Consider the following 24,900-nt stretch of genomic DNA (forward strand, 5'->3'; position numbering starts at 1 on the left):
TTTACCTTTCATGTTTTTACTTAATGTTTTTTTCTTAACATTGTCATTTTTCAGTCTTGAATAAAAGTTGTTTAGATCAAAGTGCTGTAGATCACACTTGAGGACACAATTACAAGTCCTATTTCCCATGTTTAAAAAGTCTGTTTTTTCTTGGATTTTGGTAGTGATTTCTTGTTTCAAAAATGCTACATTATCTACAAAACGACCCACTTTAAATACCAACAAGAAACATATACCACGCGTAGCTGTGATCCTTTGATCCTTACAACATATCTCTTCACTAGACATCAAATAATGACCAGATCGGCAGTGTAGGGGGAAGAGCGGATCATGGCCACCATTGGACAGCATTCGGTGGCTGAGCACATCATGGCCATATGGAGAATCATCAGCTGTGAATGCCACCCTGGGAGTCTTCATGTGGCAAAAAAAGTGATAATTGACAAACACAGAGCAGAGCGGCTTGGCATTAGCTTAACAAAAAATAATGGGACCCCTTCAAAATGTGAAGGGGGGCCCTTGAGTCTCCCAAATCTTACAGCTTTTTATTGGGTTTGGACTGAAAGGGGGCCCCGCTCAAGTGTTGAGGGGCCCCTGAAGGGTTGGGCCCCCCTACAGCTTGGGAAAGATGAGGCAGCTGTCAGACCAAACGCTGGAAAAGTATACATTAACACTCTTCGCACTGTCTCTGTTAGCTAGACAGCCTGTGAACCTACTCATTTTCAGTGTCTAATCAGTGGCAAAGACATTTACTAACCATGAGGGGCTGGTCTGGAGCATGTTGGCATACAGCCCGATGAGAACATGTTCATCAGCTAGCCTGTCTGCAACATCGAGGCTGTAATGTACCCTGGAAAGAGGTAAAAGGTGAGGAGAAGGGAAGCATGCTCATGAAAAAACATGAAAGTAATAAGATACAGCAGAAGACGACATGCAACGAAAAGCAAAGAAAGACTATGGAAACAATTCTCATAATGCTGAATAGACATGAATAGTGGTAAATGAGACAAGGTTAGCACGGGGTTTAGGTATAAATTATGAATTAACTTGATGTATACAAAAGCACTTATTTCTAGACAAGAATGTTAAGGAAGATATCCAGAGTTAAAGAAAGCTTCAAAGCGTGGGTAGAATTGAGCATTCTAATAACTCCTATTTCAAAATAGATATTCTCATGCAGAGGAAAGCTGACAATTGTTCCATGCAAATCAAAAGGTCACGAGGTTAGGAAAATGCTAATTATTGCTGCTAAGCTACCACCATTGAGGAAAACCACAGTTGATTTGCATTTCAGGAAGACATAGAACCACTCCGCTCCACCTCCTCGTCCAATCAACTCACCAAAACTGCCCAAGAGAGGAGATCTATTTTCAACAGATACACCTTGAAAGCGCTGCTGGAAGCACAATAAAGACATAAATGCCAGAACGTCACACCCTTTTCATTAGACTACCATATGAGGTTGTAGGGATTAATACTATCCATACATGGGCGGTGACCAAATGTTTAAGGTGACAAAGAATGAGAGATTTGGAAAACCTTTGCTTCTCTGGTGCATTAGCTGTATAATCTGCAGGGCATCAAGAAAGATACTAGTATGGTGATCTCACACTTAGGCTGTCAAACGCCCTCTTACTTTCCACGTACCGTTAAGTGATTGCAAATAACTCACAATGTCGGCTTGGGGAGCTCTGCCGACAGGTGAGTTCGCAGTCACGGCTGTTACAGTTAGAGGAAGGTGCTTTGCGATTCATGCTGCTGAAGCTTGGACTGCTCTTCGCGTACAGTTCTGCTCTATGTCCTTCAAGATGCCCAAAGCCCACCCTTTGGGTCTAAAAGAGAAGAACTGCTGCAGCGCCAACCTCAAACGGTCTTTTATACCATCAGCAAGCTTATGGTTGGATGTTTTCGAAGTTTAAATGGGAAATCTGTTCCTTTTCACTACTTTATCTTCACAGTTCACACATTACCAAAATCATGAGCATCATCTGGTATTAGAGAAGATCCCTTTCTGGTAACATCCTAGAGCCAGAATAAGGGCACTTGTAACAACAGAGGAGAAAATAGGAAAAAAATGTCAACTACTAGCCATGTGCCCTCTTGAGACCCCCAGTGCTCCTTCTCCCGACGATTTCTTTTTATTTTTTTTAAACAATTTTTATTTTCACACCAACCAAAGACCGGTACATACAATATACAGTCACTGTAAGAAATATCCATTTGAATGTGGACATGCCTTTCACATAGTGCCATTCACCCCTTAGCAAAATGGGGGTCCATGCTAAAAATAATCATTATACATTTCCTGGGAATAATAAAAGGTCAAATTAAGCGTCAGGTGCAAGCCAACAATGAGCAGGGAGCGGGAGACTGAGAAACCCAGAACATGCCCCCTAAGGGGGAGAAGCCATCTCCCAATGATTTTTGATGTGTGCACGTGGCATGCATGAGCTACTTGATCCCTACTTATGCTGCTGATATTCCGACAATATTTCCTCTATCAGGCGATCTGTGTCATGACCAAGACAGAATAAATATAATCTCTGACCACGTTCAGCAAAAGATGCTTGAAAACTTGTTAACTCTTATCAAAGAAAAAAGAGAGAATACAATCTTGGGCTCCGAAGATACAGCAATACACTAGCCTACCTGAAATAGTATTTCTGTAAATTCTTCCTGCAGGACCACACAACCAAGTGCCACCTAAGGTCAACAGAAGCAGGGCAGGAGGCCTTTCCATGTTATAGAACCGACCAGAGCACCTGGCAGCCATTGTCCTTTTGAAAGCATCTATAGACAATTCTGTTCTGTTGATATGAGAGGGACTTGCTCTCTCGCTTTATGCCAAGCGCTTGGCTGCCCATAAGTGTGAGTGCTATACAGAAACTCTTTGACTGACAGATTCTAGTATGTAAGGCGAGTAGAAGAGGGTGGTGGAATTCCGAGTAACAATAAAGGTGTATGACAATGAAAGAATGTCCTCACAGGAAAATAACTGTACACAGCAACAACTATAGAGAAAAGTGTCTACAGAGGAACACTCCTTTACAGAAAAACCACTGCAAAAAAAACAACTATTTTTCTGAAAATGAATGTCTACTCATTCCTAAACTTACTTTCACCTTATGCTAGCCCTAACTCTAAACCAGACCAATTTCCTAAGCATCGCTCTAGTCTGAACCCTAATACTAACACTAACCATAACAAACAAGTTACTTACCTTCGGTAACGATATACCTGTAAGAGACATTAGTTAGTGATAGATTCCTTACCTTAGAATTACCCCCAGGCGTCAGACTAGATCCGGAATGTTTTCATCAGCAGTACCCCTGCGCATCAGCAGGCGTCGTCGTGCGGCTCCGTGCGCGTCCATGGCATCGTAGTCGCCGAGATGACGTCGCTGGAGCTACTTAGACGCACCCACGCGCACTGATGTCAGATCTGTACACGACTTTCCGCGCCAGGAACGCAGAGCCATGCAAGATATTTACCACTGGTGCATTGAAACTACGGCCCTGAAAGGGATGACCTTAACCCTAGAAATCAGTTCGCAGAACGGGGAGGATGGGTAGGGCGGTAAGGAATCTATCACTAACTAATGTCTCTTACAGATATATTGTTACCGAAGGTAAGTGACTTGTTCATCTGAAAGAGACATGTTAGTGATAGATTCCTTACCTTAGAATAGATACCCCAGCAATACCAACCCCAGTGGTGGGTCTGCGAACCAAGATCACACCAGAAAGCCACGGAGAACAGAACGCCCAAAGAAGCCGTCTCTCCTGACCGGACTGTCAAGACAATAATGCTTAGTAAAAGTGTCCAGCGAGGCCCACGTGGCTGCTTGACAGATGTCTTGCAGGGGGACACCACGTCCCAATGCAGTAGTAGCTGCTGTCGCCCTGGTAGAATGGGCACGCAACCCCACCGGAAGTTCCTTTTTAGCCAGGGAATAACAGGCTTTGATACACAAGACGACCCAGCGGGAGATAGTCCTCTTGTGTACAGCCCTGCCTTTCTTGGCACCTACGTAGCCAGCAAAGAGCTGGTCATCCAGCCGGGACTGTTGTGTGCGATTCAGGTAAAATGAGAGTGCACGTTTTGGGTCCATGCCCTATGGGGAAGGGAGTAACGACCTTTGGCAAGAAGGAAGGACGAGTGCGGAGCACAACCTTGTCCGGATGAATCGTCAGACAAGGAGATTTACAGGAAAGAGCCTGGAGCTCACTCACGTCCCTAGCGGAGGTGATGGCAACCAGGAAAGCAGTCTTCAAAGTTAGTAAACAAAGAGGACAGTTGTGAAGCGGCTCAAAAGGAGCGCACATCAAATAAGTAAGAACCAGATTCAAATCCCACTGTGGCATCGCAAACGTAATAGGATGGAAAAGGTGAGTAATGCCTTTGAGAAATCTATTTACGACAGGGGACTTGAAAAGAGAGGGCTAATCAGGGAGCTTGAGAAAGGCTGAAATTGCAGAAAGATAGCCCCTAATAGTGCCCAGAGCAGAACCCTGTCGGACCAAAGAAAAAAGGAACAAAAGGACTTCTGAAAGAGGGGCAGAAAGGGGATCCACAACCTTTGCTGTGCACCATGCCACAAGTTTGTTCCACCTGCAGGCATATATCGATTTAGTGGAGGGACGCCTGGCTGCCAGAATGATATCACAGACTTCAGGAGGCAAGTCAAATGGAATCCACTGTCGCTGCTCAATCTCCACACATGGAGGTGGAGGTTGGACAGGTACGGGTGGAGGACCGTACCCTGCTGCTGGGACAGAAGATCCTCCCGAAGAGGTAGTCGGATCGGTGGATCCACACTCATACTGAGTAGCAAGGGATACCAAACTCTTCGAGCCCAGTCCGGGGCCACAAGAATGACTTGGGCCCAGTCGCGCCTGATCTTCTTCAGCACTCTGGGTAGAAATGGTATCGGCGGAAAGGTGTACAACAGACCGCAACTCCACTCGTGACGAAAAACGTCGTCGAGCAAGTGCCGCCTTGGATATTCCAACGTGCAGAACTGCTGACATTGCGCGTTCTCTTCGGTGGCGAATGGATCTAACCAAGGCTCTCCCAACTGTTGAAAGAGACCTTGCGCCACCTCTGAGTGAAGATGCCATTCGTGATCCATCATGCACCTGCGGCTGAGTTCGTCCGCCCTGGCGTTCAAAGAACCTGCCAAGTGTTGAACCACCAAGGAAATGTCTTGACATTCCAGCCATGTCCAGACACGCAGAGTCGCCTGACATAGGGTGCAAGACCCCACCCCGCCTTGCTTGTTGCAGTACCACATGGCGCTGGTATTGTCTGTGAACACCTGCACCACTCTCCCCTTGACAGAGGTAAGGAATGCCTTCAGTGAAAGTAGGATCACCCGGAGCTCCAGAAGGTTGATATGGAGCCTGGACTCCGCCGGAAACCAGAGACCTCTGATCTCCGCCTCTCCCATGTGGCCGCCCCATCCCAGGAGGGATGCATCTGTCACCACTATGTGCTCCGGTTGGGGTAGGGAGAGTGATCTGCTGCTGACCCAATGCTGGTTCGTGAGCCACCACTGCAACTGCTGTGCAGTGCCCTCCGAGATTTGGATGTACTTGGACAGGTCCCCTTGATGCTGCGCCCACTGGAACTTCAGGTCCCACTGCAGAGCCCGCATATGCCATCTGGCATGATTGGTCAGCAGGATGCAGGAGGCCATGAGGCCCAGCAGCCTCAAGGTCATCCTGATTGAAACCCAGGACAAGGGCCAAAAGATCAGAATCATAGCCCGAATGTCCGGGACTCGCTGCTCGGGAGGATAAACACGAAACTGCGCAGTGTCCAGAACCGCTCCGATAAAGCGGAGCTTCTGTGAGGGAATCAGGTGCGACTTCGGCATGCTGATGGAGAATCTCAGCAAATGCAGGAGGTCGGCCGTAGTCTGGAGGTGGGAGACAACTGTTTGGGGGGAGCCTGCCTTCAACAGCCAGTCGTCGAGATAGGGGAAGACTGAAACCCCTGATCTGCGCAGATGAGCTGCGACCACTGCCATCACTTTCATGAGCACCTGAGGGGCGCTGGTAAGGCCAAAGGGGAGCACGGTTAACTGAAAGTGCTTGTGGCCTACCGTGAACCATAGGTAACGCCAGTGGGCCGACAGGACGGGGATATGAAAACAAGCGTCCTGCAAGTCCAACGCCACCATCCAGTCCTGCGGGTCTAGGGCAGACAAGACCTGAGCAAGTGTGAGCATCTTGAACTTCTCTTTCCGGAGGAAGCAATTGACCTTCCGAGGGTCCAAGATAGGACACAGGCCCCTGTCCTTCTTTGGAACCAGGAAGTAGTGGGAGTAACAACCACGACCTACTTCTGGCGTCGGAGCGCGCTCAATGGCCTCCTTGGCCAAGAGGGCCGCAACTTCCTGCTGGAGAAGTGCCAAGTGATCCCCCGACATGCGGTAGTACTAAGGTGGCATGGCTGGAGGGGCAGTCTCGAAGGGGAGGGAGTAGCCCCTTAGGACTATCTGTAAAACCCACCTGACTGAAGTGATGGTGCGCCAGTGGGGGAGGTGATGGCGAATCCTGCCACTCAGTGGTGTTTGATGGGCCTGAAACACCGGACTAGGAAGGTTTGGAGGCAGTGGCAGCAGGGGAGGTGTTAGATTGACCCGCCCGCTGCGGGTCTCACATCCGCGGCTGCGCTGAGACTGTTGCTGCGCAGGCCTGTGGCTTTGAAACTAACCTGTTTGGGCGCCCCTTCCTTGGCCACGAAAGGAGCGAAAAGCAGAAGCGGAAGGAGTGCGTGTGGCCAAAAGGCCTAAGGACTTAAAACGCTTCAACGCAGTATCTGCCTTGTCGCCAAAAAGGCGAGTGCCATCAAAGGGCATGTCCATCAGAGTGTTCTGGACATCCCCGGAAAAGCCAGTCGTGGCAATCTCTCTGCCCAGCGAGTCGGTGGTATCAAGGCCACAACGAATCGAGAACTTGGCTGCATCTCTACCCTCAGCAATAGCTTGGGAGATCACCGTTCGGGCACCTCCGGACACTGGGGCAGCACCTGCACAACTGTATCCCACACAGAGTAGGAATAATGGCCCAAGAGGCATGCGGTGTTCACAGACCGCAGCCCTGAACTGGCAGAAGTGAAAAACTGCTCCAGCTTCTTGGATTCCATGTCCGGTGGGGTGGAAGGGAATGCGTTTGGAGATGCAGAAGCTTGGACAAACAAGCTCTCAGGAGTAGGGAGAGGAAAATGGGGTCGCCCGGGGCCGAGCGATGGTGTTGGGCCACGTTCCTATCCCCAGGAGCCCCTGTGTTGGGCCTGTACCAGGTGCCCAAAAGGACATCTAAAAGTGCATCGTTGTACGGTAGTAGCGGCTCCGTATAGGAAGACGCTGGCCGTAGTACTTCTGTCAGGACATTAGTCCTGAGGGCCACTGTAGGGAGCTCGAGTTGAAGAGCCTCAGCTGCCCTACGCAACACCTCAGAATAAGTACCACCCTCCACCGTAGCCACGGTAGAAGGAGACAGTGCGCCAGGTAATGGAGAAAAATCCAGTCCACCTGCGTCCTCCAAATCCTCTTCCCAGTCCGTCTCTAACTCGCATTGGGCTGCGGGAGGGTCTTCAGACCCCTCCCAGTCCTCCCTGTCATTCGCCAACTGCGGAGCAGGTGGGAAAGAAGAAGGGTGGATAAAGGGATAGAAATTCCCCATCGGCGGTGGAATTGGAGTCGGCCGACACCGGTCCGGCACCGTCTCCACGTCGGGGTGGAAGCTGAGGACGGCGTCGGCCGGGGGGCTAGCCAGCACCGGTGGCGCCATAGGCGTCGATGTCGGTGGGGGCGTATGAGGCCATCGACTATGTCGGGGCCGGAGCCAGTGACGAAGGAAGGCGAGGACCCCCGGTCGTGCCGGCAGTGCCCGACGTGCCAAATAGTCAGGCAATAGCAGACAGGAATTCCTGCAGCTGGGCGGTAGCCGCCGATGGACCCAGGAAAGGTGGGTAGGCCGTCTGCAACTGCCTAGGCTCCTCCAGACCCGCGGGGGTGGCACCACCCGCACACTCAGCCGTGTCGCGTGACAGGCTAGGGGAAGGCGAAGAGCGACGCTGCTTCTTCGACTTCTTGTGCTTTGTCTTACCTGACCCCGAGTGCGAAGACTTAGTCGACCGATGGTGGCGGCTCCGCAACTGATCCCTCAACCTCCCACGGGACCGGGACCTTGAACGACACAGAGCCGACTCACGGGCCTCAAGCAACTTTCGGGACCGCTCCTGCAAAGTTTACGGAGCCAATCATGGTCGTGCCCCAGGCAGTAGAGACACTCGCGGTGTGGGTCTGTCACCGACATAATGCTGGGACAAGCTTCGCAAGACTTAAAACCGGGAATCTCTCTACACCAGGAGTCACAGACTCAAAAGAACAGAGACAAAAAGTCCCAAAAAACTCAGTCAAAAATTGAGTGGGGGTACCGCTCTCTCCGGATCAGCGCTTGCTGGCCCGGAAAAAGAAAGAACTGACGTCAGCGCGCGTGGGCTCGTCTAAGTAGCTCCAGAAACGTCATCTCGGCGATTATGACGCCATTGACGTATGTGGATCCGCACGGCGACGCCTGCCGACGCGCAGGGGTACTGCTGACGAAAACTTTCCGGATCCAGTTTGACGCCTGGGGGTAATTCTAAGGTAAGGAATCTATCACTAACGTGTCTCTTTCAGATATACATTCTAACCCTAAATCTATCCATTCCTCTGCTTCTTTGTAGCATATTTAAGCCGTTCATTTAAAACTGTTTTTGTATTGGCCTTCCTTTTTGTTGTAGTTGCAGTAACATTTCTCTGCACCAGTAGTTCTCTATTTAGATGTCTCTGCAATGACATAACGCCTATAAGGTAAACATCCAGGAGAAGCACACACTATCACTCTAACATTAATAACTCAGCTAATCAGGGTATTTGTATGATTCAAACTTGCTGAAAGAAATTTTAAATGTTAACCAATGACAGTCGCTATAGATGAGGCAACCTCATAATGCGTCATGCCGCTGTTGCAATGCCATATCTCACTGTTTATAATTTGGCGCAGGGCTGCATCGACCATGGCAGGGCTAAAAACCCTTGTGGAGTGGAGTGAGTCTAAATAATAACAGTTCCCCCATCCAGCGACTGCTTACGGGTAGAAATCTGAGATTTCCCTGCAGAAGGATCTCCAACTGCTTCTTTGCCAGGCAGCAAACCTGAGAAAGTTCACATCTTTAATGGGCGATGACCCTTCTGGGGTCTATGCATCCCATACCCTCCCAGCGATGTTGTGAAATAGCTTTCAATTTGAGTCAAGTGCTATATAAAAACAAAAAATTAGATGGAAAAATAAAAATATTAAATTGTGTAGGTATATCAGAGGAGTAAGGAGAGGTGTGTCAGGTGTGTGGCGGTGCCTTTATTGCTGCTGTGTTCACTGTTGGCACACCAATGCCCTCTACAGCCTCCTTTTAACCTGATGTCCTTCTAGCTGACAAAACTCACTCTGTGACGGGTTAAGTCTTTGCATCCCTATATTTTTCAGTAACACAACGGTAGTGATACGACAATAATAAAACCGAAGGTTTTCTTCGCTTTTTACAAAAATGCAAAGACCATTTGTTTTTTAGGGAAGGGCTTACTTAAGTGGGCGGCAAGGAAGCTTAGGGGGGTTTCAGGCTCAGATAGGAAGCCGAAGGTTGATTCACAAATATGTATACAACAAGCATTGGCATAGCCAATAGTTCTCGCCTTTGGGGACTTATAGGTGTTTAGACAGAGCTATTGACTTTGTAAACGTTTTTAATATGTGTTGTAGAGCATTGTGACTGTTGTGCAGCATGTTTAAATGTTATAAGGTATAATAAAAAAAGTGTTATAACCCCTTTTGTCACCTTATATATAACCTAGAAAACATTATATACAACTGAAGTACCCTAATAAAAACCAGAATTAACACCAAAAATGCGTTCTAGTTTTTCTGTTTATGCAATGCTGACAATTTTTCCCTGCCTGTTCTAATGCTTTTTTGTTATAGTTTTTATTGTTAGGTGGGGGCAGTTCATCATAGTAACATAACATAACGCTGGATGGAAAGCGTGCGGAGCGTGGGTTATGTTACAGGCTGCGGCGCGTGGGGACGGAGGCAAACATGGCCGAGACGTGAGGCCTGATCTTCGGATTGCAGGAGGCGAGAGCTCCGCGTGGGGAGATGTACACTCGAGTTTGAGCTTGAGGTAGGTTTCTGAGGGCTCTTGCTTGCGAGGATCCGAGTCCTGTGGGTGCTTAGGATCCCCCAGCACACTGAGCAGGCACACCAAGTTCAGCTGGCTGCTGTCTCAGGGGGTATTCCTGCAGTGCCGACCCTGTGCCTGGTATTAGAGGATATGAGCCGGTGGCAGTGTACTGGAGCGGTTTGTTACAGTTCTGCGTCTCTACAATATTACAGCGTGAGCCACATGACGTACTGCAGGAAGCCCTGATATCTGAGCTAGGTTGGTTTAGCTGCCTGCATTGTTGTGAAGTTGCAAGCAGCATTGTTGTGATACTGTTAGCTGCCACACTCAGATGATGAGGTTCATTATTGCAATGTTATTGGTTCAGGGCATTATTACAGCACACACTGAGCTTTTGCTTAAAAACAATGCTAAACCAGCCACATCGCTGCAGATTTGCAGACATCTGCTTTTGTTGTGATGATGCCTTAGGCTGCGCCAGAACTGCATTGTTGTGGTGCATTTACAGTGCAGTTATTAGCTGCAATACTACGTCATACGCGGACAAGTGACTCATTTCATTATGATATAGTCTGTTAGCAGCATTATTACACTGCAGGCTGAGCTTGCTGCATTGCTATGTTGTAATCAGGGTAAGGCAGACAGATTGCTGCTTATCAAAACTCGCATTAAGTATCTGTGATGTGGAAGGCGGCCTTGTCGTGATGCTTTCAGCCTGCTGGGTTATTACAGTCCAGGCTGCATTGGTATGACGGCATCAGTTGTGGGTGCATTGGGGGCTCTGCCATGGGACGGGAGGTGATCGGCAGGGATGGTGGCTGGGGTTAGCCCAGTTAGGTGCGCAACGGGCCGGAGTCTATGCGTGCCGACAGTGGTGGTGGCGCGTTGGGGTGGGGGCCGTAGATGAAGCGCTTTCGGCTGGCCACTGTGGTGTTTCCAGTGGATGGTGTGGCGCCGTGGTTCAGTTGGTCCTGGGTAGTGTTTGTTGCCCCAGCCAGTGTTTAGCGGCATCTGGGGGCACCGTGATGCCCGTGGCGGATGCAAGGTGGGATGCGTGGGAGGGGGGACGTAGTGCCTTCGGATGGTGGGGGGTTGGGAGGGTCCTCGCCTCGTGGTGTGCACGGTGATGCGACGGGCAGGCAGGATGATGGGGCAGGGTTGTCGTTTCTCCGCCCTCGGGTCAACTGCTGGGCTGGCTTCGACTGGCATACGGAGTGGATTCGGGGAGCTGCTGGTTTCCTGTGTGGTGGGTTACCCAACGGCCTGTGCCGATAAGCCTCCTCCTTGCCCGCTCCGCCAAAGCCCCAGGGACTCGATGTAAGGCAGGGAACAGGCAGCCTAACTCCAGACGCAATCGGAATGCGCAGATCCAGCAGGCGCAGGGGTGGCGCGAGGACTGTCTGCAGCCTGTCTGTGCAGCTCGCACTCCAGGATATGTGGCGCTACATCAAAACCAATCCCACGTCGGGGCTGCACTGGAGTGGAGCAGTGAGGAGTTCCGCGGCCACCCTATGCAAAGCAGCTGGGGGCTTTGTGTGTTATAGCGCTGTGCTTGTATTGATAGGGTTGAGAGATTATATAGCGCTGAGATGCCATGCCTAACAATAGCCGTGAAGATCTCCCTACGGTAACCCATGCACATCCCTCTTCAGAACCCTCAGTAACCGTGCAGAGTTCCCTTCGACACTGCTGAGTCCTGGAAGAGGGAGGTGGTTGCAGTCTGCGGTGCGGCAGGCAGGGTCCAGCAATGTCATCTGCACTCAATGGTCACCGGCCCCAAAGTAAACTCTCGGGAGCAGTGCGTACTCAGTTGCAGAGGGCACTTCCTCCGTTCCCCGCCAGAAACTACCTGCACCCTGTGAGCTCAGCCAGCTTATCGCCGAGGCCATCACATGGCTGAGCCAGGAGCTGCAGCAGAACACCGTCACCGTTTACAGTGTTAAACAGGCAAAAGCGAAAGCACGTGACCAAGGAGGAATGCAGCTGCAGCTGCCAGCCTGCACGCTCCTGAGAGCAAAACACCATGGGCGTGAACATTTTAAGAAGAGGTGGGACATGCACCCGCCTTTGGCCAGTTGCGTGCTTTCATCTATTGAAAGCCACACGCAAAGGCCAATAGAATTTGTCAACCTGACACACAAGCTTTCTGAAAGCTTTCTGAATGTCTGGAGTGATTCCAAGAGGCCCTCTCCAAGAGTAACGCATGTGCGCTGTGCTAGGCTCGACCTAAAAACGAAAGAGGGTTTACTAATGTACCTGGCAAAATATACTTTTGAGAATAGGAAATTAACATCATCCCGTGTTAAAAATATTATTGTAACATATTAAAAGGTGACAGTTCACATTCATTTTTGTAGTGGGACATCACTCCCCTAACCACTGTAGATTTTGTTTTAGCTTGCTGTTTTTAAATTAAGTATATATCACTGCAGTTCATTTCTAAACTGCACTTCTTGTTGGAGGTCACTCTCTCTCGGTGCCCTCAGTTCCTTTCCAGACTTCTGGATTGGACACTTACTTTTCATATTTAAAATGGTTATTCGGAAACACTCAAGAGCACCACTAATTATCTGTGTTGTGGCTAAATTCCTTTTGAGATACACCCCTCTTCAAAGGGCTTGGCTTAGATTCTTTATTCTCAAGGTGGAAGCTGAGCATGGAATGTTTAAAGGCCACTTCAATTGGGTAAAAAAGGCCATTCAGTGGCCCACAGCAAAATGACGCTCCCCCTTCCGCAGAATGTGAAGAGGGGACATTAGGCTCCCATATTCCACCGATATTCATTGCTCTTGTGCTAAATGGGACCACCCATGAAGGGGCCTGGGTTAAACCGGGACCATCTTGAAATTGGAAACCTTACCTTAAAATAATTAACTCATTAATATGAATAGTTTTACCATATTTCTTGTGGATGGCTGTTTCACCAATGCTCACCTCTGTCCTCTAGCTGTGATTTTGAAAATGTAATGGCATGAAAAGAAACCATGAATGACAATCCACTGGTCACTGCTTTTAGGTTAGTTAAAATGCGGACCCGATGGACTGAATGCTGGATACCGTGACTTTCCGCATATCTCTGGACATTAGAAAATTACAAATTTTCCTTGCTAAAGCAAGAGAAATCGCTGTTTACTCAGATAATTGTCCTGCGCTGCCATTATACATCCTCAATCATTTTGTGATTGCATTACATGATTACCTTTATTTGTGTCAAAGTGCTCCACTGCCGGTCAACGTTCCCTGCTGCTAACAAAGCTGTTGAGAATCATCCCCAGGTTTGATGCGATCCCACACTGGTCAATTTGGCAGAGTGAGTTTCAAACCATTAGCCTGGTAGAGTCCAAATTTGAGATCTTCTCCCTAATATGGTTGTGACTAGCTGTCCGATCTCATTATATCAACGACAATGTTTACATCCGCTGTGGAAAGGGATTTGAGAGACCAGCTGATACTCAGTAACAAAGCCACAGCGACTCCGTCCCAGTCGGGATGAGCCCTATAGATCCTGGTCAGAAATGCACCCTTTAATCTCCTTCTTGTTATTGGCAGTGAAACAGGCGATCCTGTTACTTTATGGGAAGAGAGACACACCAGAATATTACATATGGGTACACACGATAAGGCACATTCTGAGGATGGATACGCTAGCATATGAATTTGTGGACAATGAAAAGCAATATCAGGACTAGTTCTTCAGTTTCTGGTACAGGATTTCCTTAGCATCCCATTTTCCAAAAGGCTAAGGGCGCTGAGGCTGGTGGATGCTGAAAGAGGGGAGGAAGGAGTCGAAGTCTAAGAGGATTCTCAACGACACTGAAATGTGGACTAAAGGGAGTAAATATCATTACAAAGAAGAAAAGAAGCGGCTTCACCGGGAGGGAAAAGGGGATCATACCTGTTGCGGCTACCTGAACAGAGGCTGATATTCTAACCGCTGATCCAGTGACTGAAAGTAAAATATGTGCACAGAGTAGGATGCGGGGTATACTATGGCGGGGTTCAAAAGAGGGGGCAGGGGATTGTGGGGGTATATTAGGTGGACGACCCTGCCTTATGTTGTTTTTTGATAAAAATGCAATGGAAATGATTGGAAGTGCAAACACATTTTGCAATTGATCACTGAAAATTATCTACGCAGTAAGTTTTAGTGAAGCAACATCTTGTTAAAAGAGGAATCACCAAACCACTCATGATTAGTAGTGTTAGTTCAGGGGCGCAGCACACAATGCCCTCAACTTACCCTTTGCCTTTCAGCAAGGATGGAGCAGCCCTAACTAGCTGCTTGTTCTGCTCGACTTCAGCAGCCTTGTGTTGCGCGCTGGGTTAAGAAGAGGAGAAAGTCAGAAGAGAGTGAGAAATGGCTGCAGCGCCTGTAGAATAAGCCGCTCTGATGTGAGTACAGATGTCCTCTGGTGGAAGGTGGGAGAGTTGGCTTACAGAGGGGGTAGGGTCAGTGGTGGGGAGGGAGTGAGGGCAGGATCCGAGAGGGGAATGGTAAGAGGCTAACCCATGGTGCGCGTACCATACTGCCCAAAAATATCACTCTTTATAAAGTAATGCTAATGTACTGATCTAATTAAATACATGAAGAATGCAAGTACAACTATGTGTCGCGGGGTGAAAAATTGGTAGAAGTGACGGAATGATGGAATGTTTATGTTCATAGAGCTCCACCATCTCGTGAGGAAGGCTTCCTCTCAACTTTAAGCGCTGCTTACCCTTAGAAATGAACATGCGCCCTTCCTGTGCACCTTGCACGGACTGCCTCATGTACCCATTCCAGAACTGAACCTTGACATGATAGACTCAGTCTTACGAATAACAACTTACAGGACCCGAGTCAACTGGCCATCTACGCCCTGAAGCTCTACGTAGATTAGCAAAGTACATGATTTACACTCACATATTGATTCACTCAATCAATCCATCCATCAAATGCTGGTTATTGGGAAAATTATTCCATCCAGCAATTTAACATCACAATTACATCATCATAGAAAGACAGCTCCATCAACATGCATCGCTACATAACTAAATCTTGTATAAAATACAATTCTTACAATAATTACTAATAATATTTATATTACAAATCCAATACATTAAGTAACAAGTATTTTATATAACATGGAAGGCAGGCTTTAAAGTGCAAAAGTGCATATAGAGATGGGCCTCATACAGTAACCTTCTGGTACAAACGTGGAATGGGGAATTGACCGGGTGGCCGGGCGCTCTTTATGAATTCTGCTGTACAAAACGGGATCTCCATCAGCTGTGTGCCTTGACAGAGGATTACAGCCTCTCTACACCTTTTTTGATTAATCTCCACAAATGTAGCTTTAATCATTGGTTTCTCTGTATTTTTATTTAAAAAAAATAACAATAAATCTAGTCATTAACCATTTTACAACAAAAGCAATTAAACAATGGGCTCCCCATGCAAAGCTAATATTTATATGTTGTACATGTGATGCTAGCATCAGATCTAGAACTTGCTCTCGGCCGCAGGTTTCTAAAAGGCGCATATAGGCTCCCCTTCTCTTTATGTCAGCTCTGAGAGACAAGTATGGAGGGCTCACTCTGTCACAGACTCTCTCCTCCATAATACCAGTGCCACAGACTTACTTCCATCTCAGGACACTCTGCCCAGCACTCAAACTCTGCATGGGTAGCGTGTGACAACGACAAATGCAATGCATGCACTGTGGGCAGCTGCTGTCTGCTGCTTCTGGGCGATATTTGAACAGAGTGGGCAGTGTTTTCATGGGTACACCATTTAATAAAGATGTAGAAAATAAGGAAAAGCCTACTATACTCCCCTGCTGTTATATGAACTCAACCAATGTAAAGTATCTCTTGCATATAATTATTGCACTTTTTCGTTTCTTTACGAATTTTCTTTTCCTTCCCTTTCTTGATCGCTTTATTTCTCTTTCTAGTCCCTCTATGTGTCTTCTCAATTTGGGAATTGCATGTGATAATGTTTATATAATTATCTGGCAAACATGATGTAATAATTCTTTGATCGCTCTAACTTGTGGGATAAAATGCAATAAATATATATTTTTTTAAAATACATAAGGAAAAGCCGAGATTTTTCCACATTTTCAACATGAACCTAAAACAGCACTTCAATGTTAATTTTGTAAAAATAATAGTGCCAGGGGCCAAGGCTGGCACTGAAACACAGTTCCTGCCACTGCCAGCATTACTTACTGATCATCACATTTGAACAAGTGTGCCATTTTTAACAGAGCCATGTCACCCTAGGCGTTAGGGAAGGCCTGAAAGGGCTAGTTCTAAATATGCCCCTTAGTTTGTTGAATTGTTAAACACTTGACTGGCATATACTGCTCAATAATTGACAGAGTGCGCCACCTTGTGGTGTACTCTCATTAATAAGTGTCGATGTTTAGAAAAACACAGGCAGAAATTAAGCACTGCAGAAACTAAAAGACGAAAAAGGTATTTTTGAACAGTCTAACTGAGCCCTAAGAGATTATGAAACGAATCAGAGACATAATGCCAAGGAAAAAAAGAGAATACAGAGGATTTTACAGAAATTCCTGTTGGAGCATCAGTTCCTGCCCCTTTTCTAATCTCAAAATATGAAAAAGCACTGGTATTTGTCTGGGAGACAAAAAGGCCTCCCTATAAGGGTGAACCAATGAGATACAAATGACTGACACCCAAGAGGGGGCTACTGAGGCACACCGAGACGGTCTCGCCTTCTGAGCAGGGGTGTAAGCAGGGGCCGTGTCCATGTGATCACCGTAAGCAGACAGCTCCCCCAAACGCAGAGGGTGCCCCAAAGACATATCCAGTTGAGCGGAGGAGCGTCATCCCACAAGCCCCAGAGCTAACAAGCATTTGCAATGCAATAGGTCTCGCATTTGCAAGAGTTTGAGCTATTGGCATTGTAAATGATATTGGCTTTTTACTTATGTTTTTTGTTTGGAGTGGATGTATGTGGTTTGTAGTGGAAATATGTGGTTTGGAATTATTAGTTGTGAAATAGTGTGGGGTGGAATTGTGTGGTGTATAGTGCATTTATGTAGTGGGATTATGTGGTATGGTGAATAGATAGAGGTGGGAGCTGCAGAAAATAGATAGCAAGCAAGATTGTGAGAAATAGGTAGTTTGTGTATGAAATGGCGAATGAAGACGAGATAGAGTAGGAGAAAGAGTGTGTTAGAGAGAATGAATGGGAGAGAAGATTATAGACACATAAAGAGGCTGCGTTGGTGTACACACCGAAGGAAGTCGAGGTGTGTGTGGGTTTGGACTTTTTGAAAAGTTATGGTAAAGAAACTGTGCTGTAAGACCTGAAGTGAACCTATGTGAGAAATGCTGGTTGAGGATATGCTTGTGCAATGCAATTATGTGAACATTAATGATGTGGTATTAACTGGAGTGGACTAATGTTGTATTATCCATTGTGAAGTGTCATGTATTGAGTGGAATTCTGTGACGTGGTATTGAATTATGTGGCATGGTGTGGAATTCTGTGGTCAGTAGCGGAATTGTGTTGTGGAGTAGAATTGTGTGCTGTGGATTTGAATTGTGTGGAGTTGAATTGTGTTGCATGGAATTGTGTGGGACTGAGCTAAATTATGTTGAGCGGAATTATGTGGTACAGTGAGGAGTTTATGTCCAGTGTTGCTGTGTGCCATGGAGTAGATTTATGTGGGGTGTGATTATGTGCTATGGAGTGAAGTGTAATTATGTTGTGTGGAACGGAATTGTGTGGCATTAAATTGTGTGGCGTGGCATTGTGTGGAACTATGTGGTATGGTGTGGAATTATGTGGAGTGTAAATATGGGGCACGTTGCTGATTTGAATTTTGTTGAGTGTAGTTATGTTTTGGAGCCAAGTGGATATATGTTGAGTGTAATTCTGTGGCTCTAAGTGTAATTATGTAATAATATCCAGTAGGCAGTGTAACTATGTATGTGCCTTGGCTTCTTGTGTACAAATGGGTTCTGCATCACCACCATGCGCAGCAGCATAATGTTGCATTGTGTTGTGTTAAAAAGCGCATATTTTCTTTTTTGGGGTGGAACCGGGATGCAGTATCCCTCTACTGCTGCGCACACACACAGAAAGTGCAGCAGGCAATTAGTATATCAATAACAATCACGCTACACAACACAACACTAAAGCAGATTTTGTCGCTTTAAATAACATCAGCTTAGTAACGTGGTCTAGAATATTTGTACAAAATAAAGTGTTCAACATTTTGGACACGAGTACATATGTATTTTTTTTTAGCATGTATGTCTAATACTGCAAGACAGCTTGTGATGTATGTGGTGTGTCTCGATGTAACCCTGGAGACGCAGATCGATAAATATATTTGTGGTACCATTAATCCATATATCTCTATTTGTAGACAAAGGCATATTCTCATATTGAAATTATGAAACATTACCATGTAGTCCAGCTAGCCAATGAAAGCAAAGTAGGGCTAGAAATAAGTAACTTGCGTTTAAGAAGTCGATGAGTTTGGGAAAGAATCAATTTTAAACGAGAAACGCAGAAAATGCAGCTGTAATGTAAACAGGAGCGTGGAGATTCCATTAGTCCGACTGCGGAGCACAGACCGGGCCTTCATTCTCATTCACACAAGGCCCTTTAGTGAGTGGGGATAAAACAAATGTAAACTTCAAAGTGGCATGAAGTGAAAAGCAATGCGCATCCCCAAAGACGCCATGCCTCTGAAAAACCCGCTGTCTAAAATAACCTTTCTATAAAGCATTTGGAGCAGAAGCGGTTATGAGTGCCATCTTTAATACTGCCAAACAACTGCCGATTTCCAATACAAATATCCAGCGCGAATCGGGGCTGGCTTTACTAATCGGTACAAAAGGGGGTGGTGATGGACGGAGCATCGGAACCAATCAAACACTCACACCCAGTCAACAGATCTGGGTTTGATCCATCACCGTTCTTTAGCCCACTCTGCCACCCCAGTTCAGACATGGCCATATGCAAATCAGTCTGACCCTGTGCCTCATGGGAACAGTCCAGCCCGAACTGCCAAGCCATGCCTTCCCTGGACCGGAAACAAGCTTCCTAGGACCGGTTTCTGGCATTTCAGCCGTCTTCAGCCAGGCTTGCTTGAATCCAGTGGCAAAGTGAGCAAGGGACTCACGTCTGAGCATACCCTGCCAACTTATGGCGAACAAAGCGGTACAAAAGGGGGTGGTGATGGACGGAGCATCAGAACCAATCAAACACTCACACCCAGTCAACAGATCTGGGTTTGATCCATCACCCAGTCTTGGTGGCTTCCCTCTGTTGACCTCTTTCCAGGTTCACGGGGATGGGTGTCCGGTTGCTATGGTGCCTTCAGCCTCTCCAGTTCCTTTGGTCCCTCTGTTGGTGTGCCGTTGGGGCTTGGTGGCTGCCTTTGCCTTGGTCTCTCAGCTTTGGTCGCCTCTTCTGTGCATGCGCCCTTTGGGGGGTCTGCCTGGTCTTCTTGTGCTCTGCGTTGACTGTTGGTTGGGACTTGTGCTCATGTGTGCGTAGTTCCTTTCCATTTCTCTGCCTCTGGCACTCTGGCTTGCCTTTGCGGTCCTCTTGCTGGGTTCTTTTGGTCGGCATGGGTCTGGTCTACCGGTCCTTTGTGGGGTGTTCCTGCCCTCAGTGGATGTGTCTCTCTTGGGGATTTTCCTCTGGTTTTGCGGGCTCTCCGTTGTTCCCCATTGTTTCTTTCATCTGTGGGGTTGCGCCTTCTGGCTCTGCTGTTTTCTTTCTTTTGTTTTCAGGTTGCAGTGTGTGTCAGCTTGCAGGCACGGGGGGCCTCGGCTCTTTGTCTTGGGGGCATTCTTCTTTCCCAGGTTTAGGGCCGGGCGTACCTCCGTGTTTCAGTCTACTGTGTTGGGACTGGCCTGTCTTTCCTGTTTGTTTACCCTTCCTTTAGGCGCCTTGTTGTGATGCTCTGGGCTGCTGCTTGGAGAGTTGGCCGGGTTTTTCCTTGGCTTGGTATGTCTCATTGCGTAATGAAGATAAGCAAGAGGAACATGGAGGTAATGTTGATATTACTTACTGGTAATCACATTACTCCTAGTCCTACTCTCGCTTATCTCCATTACTGCTCACTCTCCCTCCCGGTTGTCTGGCCAACTGTGTGTACAGTGGCTTGGTACGTACAGGTATTTTGGAGGGGGCGGTGCCTTTTTATATTGGTGAGGGTTCAGGTCTGCTTCAAGGTTCATTCCAGGGGGAGTTACTGAGCGGAGGGCAAGACAAGCTTGTCTTTATTCCAACCTCTAAATCTATGGTACTAGGAATGGATAGTAATCATTTGTACTGTAAAACAAGTAATAGGCTTCCAAGGGGCCTGCGAATAGGAAGGTTTCTGAAGACATACGTTCAAGGCTTTAAGTGGGCCGGGTCTCACCGGTGCTGAGCACCGGCAGTTTTTTAAAAGGGGCCTCGAAACGGGTCTCTATCGAGCTCTGTTTTGTGCCCTGGCACAGGCGGTCCGTTTTTTTGCCGGACTGCAGTGACAGCAGGCACATCATGTGAGCGTGCTCACATTGCTCACTTTTCACTAGTGAAGAAGTTACGGTATGACATCATGCCAGGTGAGCGTTGTAGGGGAAAGGGAATCCTTTAAAGAGAGTTATTTTCTCTCTGGGTTTCCCTTCTCTTTTTGGAATAAAGGAGCAGCAACAGTGTCGTGGTGTCACCTGGGCTTTAAGTGGAAGCTTTTTCAATATTATATACAAGCCATAGTTGCTGCTTATTTATCTTATGCAACTAACAACCATTGACAAAGCCAATAGTCCTGGCTTGCCCCTCGTTGCGTCAGAGGGAATTTCCAGTAAGGAAGTAAGACCGTCCGCCAGTCTCAGTGCAAGGGCCGCCTCTCACTGAGCTGCAGCAGCGGCAGCAGGAGACAGGGGTGGCCAGAGCCGCTACCCTCCTACAATACCCCGCTTGGGCGCCCTAACCCGGTGAAGAGGATGGCTGAAGTGCCCCCCGCCCCGGGGCGCCCCTCACCTGCCCAGTGCTAAGCGACATGCGGCAGCACAGCTGCTGACGGCTCCCCTGCCATTACCAGCAGCGCACTGCCCCAACCTAAGGTTTCTCCCTTTGGGGGGCTCCCACCGCTGAAGCCTCGCACGGACCGCCCTAGAGACCGCAGCACTGAGCGGGCAGTGCCAATCACACGGTAAGTGTTTTGTGGCTGGTGGGGCTTCGGCTCCTCAGTCTGTGAGTGTGTGGTTGGCGTGCAGCGTGCGTACGGTCTCAGCCCGAGTTCACGTTCAAAATCTCTCTTGCACTTCCTCCTTTGACGGCGCGCGCTGTCTGCCTCGGCATGTTGTCCACGCTGCATAGCGAGGATTATTGGGTGAAAGGAGAGCCCCCCGGGGTGTAGGACTCCCTCAGAGGTGTATCAGGGACCAAAACGCGTGCTTCGGGAGTGTTGGCTTTTTAAAAATTGCCCTTGGTTTACTGTACTATGACCTGCTGAGCACTTGTAAACACTGATGCTTTTTATATTCTGTGAGCACACAGTGGGTTTTTTTTGCGGGGAGCGAGGGTCGGGTGAGATGTTTGTCAGTAGTAAAGAATATGTTATGTCTTTATTTACTCCTGTCCTGCCTATGAGTAGGTCTCTGAGTGAGGGAAAGGGTGGCTCCAAATAACGCTCAAGGTCCTCAAACCATTCTGAGTAAATAATCACACTTTTAGGGAGACCATCACTAGCGTGTTGCCAGTCATGCACATAACAGAACACATCTGCAATGTTTTAATTGCTAAATATGCTCAGACCTGCCAGTTTTATAAAATAACTATGAGAAAATTATAGTCATTCTGAGGTGCACCCTAATATATATTTTTACATACGATCATGGCATAAAAAAAGTTTGAAGCCCCCTACCCTAAGGTTCCCAAGTGCACGATTTGTCAAAAAGTCCAATCTTTCCACCGTATATCACAGTACATTTTATTCCCACACCTACCACGCCCCCTTCCTTCTGCGACCAATGAGTACCGCTGCGGATGCTGCATCTGTGGGCGGCGATCGCTCCTACCTCGGTGTCATGAAGTACTGACAGTAATTTACGGCTGTCGACGTCACGGACTCCGCACTTCCATGCTGACGTGTGTTGTTTCCTATGAGGAAGTGCACCGTGCACGTCACGTTATCATGACCGGTTCTCTGTGGGGTTATGTGTGAATTTGCATTCATGAACGTGTGATACATTTGTCTGTGTAAAACATGTACAGTGTTCACTTCCTAAATAAAGCAGTTCACGGCACAAGTTTGGAAAATAACAAGGTCTTGGATACAGCATTGACTGGTACGTTTTTGGGGTTGCCAACAGGCAGCGCCTTGTGATAGAACTGAGAAATGTTTTAGTTCTGTATAGAATTCTGACCTCGCGAGCTTCTGCAGAACGCAGGCATCAAACAATACACAATTACGATTGAGGCGGAAAGAAGTATAACATGTACATTCGCTGTTATTTACCTCCTTGACCTGTGAGTTCAGCGTCGTAGACTGGTTGGTTATTGGCTACTCAAGACAAGCCCGGCGGAGCGTGGCGCGCGCGCGCGTCTCAGACGCGCGTCCACAGACCCCGATCGCTGCGCGTGCCCTGGTCTGTCTCCCTTGGGAGCAAACACAGCAACAATAAGTCTCGTTGGCGGCAGCGCTTCGCGCTGCAACGCCAGCGAGACCTAAAAATGAAAACGGTAATAATGTTTATTTATTACAGTTTGATTTTTCAGCAACCGTCCTGAACCAAGTGTCAGGACGGGGCGGGCCAGCGCTCCGGAGTGACAGCAGTAGGGAGCTAAGCGCTTTAAAATGTGCATGTCTGTATCGCCGGCCGACTTGTGATGGCCAGCCAGACAGGCGCATTTTAAAGTTCTCTAACCTAGATTTCTAGAGTAAGCGCAGGCCTCCAGTGCACTTAGGAGCTGCAAGAGAGGCCGCTCTATCCAATCCTGGCGCTGCTTTCATGCTGTGAAAGCAGCGCCAGCATTAGCTAGTCCAGATACCTGCATCGGGAGCTTCCTGGAAGACACCCAAGGGAGGAGGACGTCGCGCTCCGAAAGAAGGTAAGTGATTTTGTTTTTAATTTTTGTATGCACCCGCTCACCACCCTCAGTAAAAGCCAGCCGCCACTCAAGACAATAAAAAAACTAAGAGAACATGAATTCTGGCCGCCACAGAGTAAGAACTTGCACTGTGAAGATGGGAATGCACGGCCAGCTGGAGGGCGGCCCACGTGGGTTTTAATACTGGGCAGACATTGCAATCTTGGCGGCTTTTTCCTCCCGCCAGTAGTAGGAAGACGCGAGAGTGGCAACGAAAAAAGACTGGCATAATTGACTCCTCTCCCCAGAGAGGACCCTGACTGCCGCCCAGATTAATATTGAACCCTGCTCCTCTAAACTGCTGAGCTGAAGACGCCGGAAGGAGATTAAACAGGGAGAGTGTTCTCGCTGTCGAGAGTCTGAAGCAGGTCTGTAAAAGACCCGCTGCTGAGGAACAGAGGAGAACTGTAAGTAGTTGCAGAGGGGGCCAAAGGGCACAAGAACTTCTTCTAAGGCAATACATTATTTTAATGAAATACCACTTCAACTTGTGCATGTTTATGCAGACAAGGGAATTCCCCGAAATGAAACCTGGGCGCAATGTACTCACTCCCCTGCACCCCCTGCTGGGACAGAGATTGGCTCGATCCATCATTTAAAGTTCTGCATCGCAGAAATGTTTGAAGTTACCGCATCATCAGCAAATCCCAGCTTTGTCATGAGCAAGTTCATTCCAGGGCCTTTAAAGGGCTGCCCTGCATCTCTGACAACCACCAGCAAGGCGCATTCCAGAGTATTCCTGAGTTTGAGGAGGTCTGCTTAGGTTCTGAGACATCGGTCACCAGAAGGACCCTTTAAACCAGCAATGTAACCTGCAATAATCTGCAGACTTTTTTAACAAGACACCACAAGCACCACTCCCCAACACAGCTGCCATTGACTTAAGGCCCACTGTGGTAACACAAGTCTCCAGCAGTAAGGTTGCAGTGGTGGCTTCCATGTGATTTACTGCAAGCACAGAAATATTGATGTGGCTAAAAGAAACTATTTTGACAGCACAGGGCTGTCCATGGCCCATGCACAGCTAGCCTATTGCTAAGCACAAGAATACTTACAGACTGCAAGGCCCTCCCTAACCTAGCAAAGGTGACCCCTGCTAGGTTGGCACATTTTGAAGAAGTAGTTTTGTGGATGGGTCGGAGAAACAACCTACATCACTGTAAAATGTAACTTTTAAAGTATCTTAGTGGTCTGCAATGATTACAACATACACAAGGTAATTCTTTTCTTTTTTTTTTTTTTTTTCAATATTTTTATTAAATTTTTCCATCAGTGCAGTGAAACCATTAGCAGAAAAAAATAATGGACTCAATCCTCAATGTATATATCAGGAGAAATCCGCACTTCCCGCGTTTCCTCCCTAATGCCCCAACCCTCCGCCCTCTCTACCCCCACCCCCCCTGCCAGTGTGCCCGCGTCAACCCCTCCTTCACTGCTGCTGGGAGGGACCCGGGGTCCAGGAAATCCGAGCCCAGGGCAATCAAACGAGCCTGTCCACTGTTCTCAAGAGACCGGAGACCCCCCATACACAAGGTAATTCTTAATGCACT

At 47.7% G+C, this 24,900-nt stretch overlaps 1 protein-coding gene across 10 annotated transcripts in view; it reads right to left on the reverse strand.

Annotated features, from left to right (window-relative positions):
• Positions 1-24,900, reverse strand: part of DTNA (dystrobrevin alpha) — a 980,878-nt gene that overhangs the window by 172,859 nt on the left and 783,119 nt on the right. For 5 of the 10 annotated variants that reach the window (XM_085605673.1, XM_085605674.1, XM_085605672.1 and 2 more), the window contains 2 exons: positions 14,471-14,548; positions 758-850 (listed from right to left, as the gene is read on the reverse strand). The exons of 4 other annotated variants lie outside the window; for them this stretch is intronic. In XM_085605673.1, the coding sequence (XP_085461799.1) occupies positions 758-850; positions 14,471-14,548 (171 nt within the window). The remainder of the gene's footprint in view (positions 1-757; positions 851-14,470; positions 14,549-24,900) is intronic. One more of the 10 variants, XM_085605677.1, reaches the window with a different exon arrangement.

The sequence above is a fragment of the Triturus cristatus genome, chromosome 5_1 (assembly GCF_964204655.1).
Source record: "Triturus cristatus chromosome 5_1, aTriCri1.1, whole genome shotgun sequence".
NCBI classification, from domain to species: Eukaryota; Metazoa; Chordata; class Amphibia; order Caudata; family Salamandridae; genus Triturus; species Triturus cristatus.